We start from the raw sequence: 2,238 nt of genomic DNA on the forward strand, positions 1-2,238 counted from the left end.
TGTGGTAAGAGGCCTCTTACTAAGGAGAAGGGTCCATTCCAGAGCAAAAGCCATCATGGGAAAGTCAGAGTCAGTCAAGACCCAGGACCCAGCGCTGAGCATTTTATGGTAGCGAGGAGACTCCCAGAAATTGGGCAGCCCTGGCTTAGGCTAAGAGGTGCTCACTGTTGAAATCAAACTGCCCACGTTCCTCCGTTCTGAAAGGCATAGAGACCTGCCCCTTTGAGGTCAGTTTCGAGGCCTCTTCCTTCCAAGTTGCTAAGGCCAATTCTCAACAAGCTGCAAAGTCCTTGGCCAACGTGGGGATAGTGACCCCTTGGAGACGCTGCTGCAGCCCGGCGTTTAGGGAGTCCTAGTCGTCCTGGCCCCCGCCGTACATGTCCGCCAGCTTCTTGAAGCGGCTGCCCCACTCATTCAGATAGTTGTAGTCTTGGTCCTGGTCAGAGGTTGAGGAGGTGAGCGAGCTCAGAGAGGCGGCATCAGAGCCACTGCCCTCATAGTCGAACACCAACAGGGAGTCGTAGGGCGGGGCCGTGGGGTCTGTGTTGGCTGCCTTCAGGTTCTGGGGGATGGAGAGCAGGGTGTTAGGCACTGCGGGACCAGACACTGGGCAGCTGCGAGAGCTCAGAAAAGTGAACTCATCTGGCTGAGCCTGTGTTTCCTCATCTGTGAAGCCCTATCTCCCCTCCCTTAAGGTTTTGAAGGTTGAACACGAAATACACATAAATCCTTAGCTCAGGGCCCAGCTGAAAGCGAGTGCTCAGCGCCACAGGCCAGCGGATCAGGGTGGGGACTCTGAAGTCAGACTTCACACATGAGTGTGTAGACCTGGGCAAGCCTCTTAAAGTCTCCATGCCTTTGTTTCCCTCATCTCAAAAATGCATGCTAAGTCGCTTCAGTTGTGTCTGACTCTTTGCAACCCCCAGCTCCTCTGTCTATGGGATTCTCCAGGCAAAAATACTGGAGTGGAGTGCCATGCCCTCCTCCAGGGGATCTTCCCGACTCAGGGATCGAACTCACGTCTCTTTATGTCTCCTGCAGTGCCACCTCGGAAGCCCTCCATCTCAAAAATGGGGAGACTTCATATAGTTTCAGAGGAAGAAATGAATGTATATTCATTTCTAATATGCACATATTAGAGTTACAGGGGACCATAACAGAATTCCTCCTTTGCAGAGCTGACACAGCGAGGCATTAAACCAGACAGTTATTTGCAAACTACCCAACACAAATATTCTGAAAACTGTCAGAAGATCTCCTGGCCTTTGGCTCCAAGGCAAAGATGCCCTGAGCAACATTCCCCAGACGCCTTTGTTTCTGTACAGGATTCTCAAATGTGCTTAAGGCTAAAGAACGGAGTCTCGCTAGTTCGAGAAAGCAAGAAAGGTAAGCCGGGTTCAGGCCAAAGTAAGGTATCCTGACCACCCACTGAGCCCTGTGCCTACTGCTGCTTTCTCCAACCTCCCAAATCCATCCGTCCTTCCCTCCTTCCTCTTCTGCTCCTTCCTCCTTCCCTCCCTCTTATTAAAAACCTTTTACTGACTACTTTCATGGTACCAGCCTATGCTAGCCTCACATCATTATCTCCTATGTATATTTTATTTCTTATATATATATATATCCTGTATCTTTTATTTCTTGGGGAACTGAAGAAACATCAGAGCTTATGAATTCCCTGGTGATCCAGTGGCTAGGACTCTGCGATTCCACTTCAGGGTGCACAGGTTCCATCCCTGGTTGGGGAACTAAGATCCTGCATGCTGTGGAGCATGGCCAAAAAAAAAAAAAAAAAATACAGAGCCTTAAAAAAAAAAAAAAGAGAATATCTGGGTTCAAGTCACTGATACTTTAAAAAATTCCTTAGATAAATCAAGTATGTGCCCAGAATTGAGAATATGGGGGACACTTAGCAGCAAGAGCTGTCATTACCTAATTAATACAGGATAGGTGCCAGGCCAGTGGTTCCCAAACTTAAATTACCTGGGAATCTTTTAATTAAGTTATTTTAATTAAAGGATAATTGCTTTACAGAATTTTGTTGTTTTCTGTCAAAGCTCAACATGAATCAGCCATAGGTATACATATATCCCCTCCCTCCCATCTCCCTCCCTATCCCATCCCACCCCTCTAGGTTGATACAGAGCCCCGGTTTGAGTTTCCGGAGAGAGTAACATGGAAACTTACATTACCATATGTAAAATAGATAGCCAAGGGGAATTACCTGGGAATCTTTAAAAA

At 47.7% G+C, this 2,238-nt stretch overlaps 1 protein-coding gene across 2 annotated transcripts in view; it reads right to left on the reverse strand.

Annotated features, from left to right (window-relative positions):
* Positions 1-2,238, reverse strand: part of CDH3 (cadherin 3, type 1, P-cadherin (placental)) — a 134,533-nt gene continuing 132,295 nt past the window's right edge. For both annotated transcript variants that reach the window (XM_010850969.1, XM_010850970.1), the window contains one exon: positions 1-562. In XM_010850969.1, coding sequence (XP_010849271.1) covers positions 353-562 — 210 coding nt within the window. In that variant the 3' untranslated portion in view covers positions 1-352. The remainder of the gene's footprint in view (positions 563-2,238) is intronic.

Source organism: Bison bison, unplaced genomic scaffold (assembly GCF_000754665.1).
Source record: "Bison bison bison isolate TAMUID 2011002044 unplaced genomic scaffold, Bison_UMD1.0 scf7180017864297, whole genome shotgun sequence".
In the NCBI taxonomy this organism is placed as follows: Eukaryota; Metazoa; Chordata; class Mammalia; order Artiodactyla; family Bovidae; genus Bison; species Bison bison.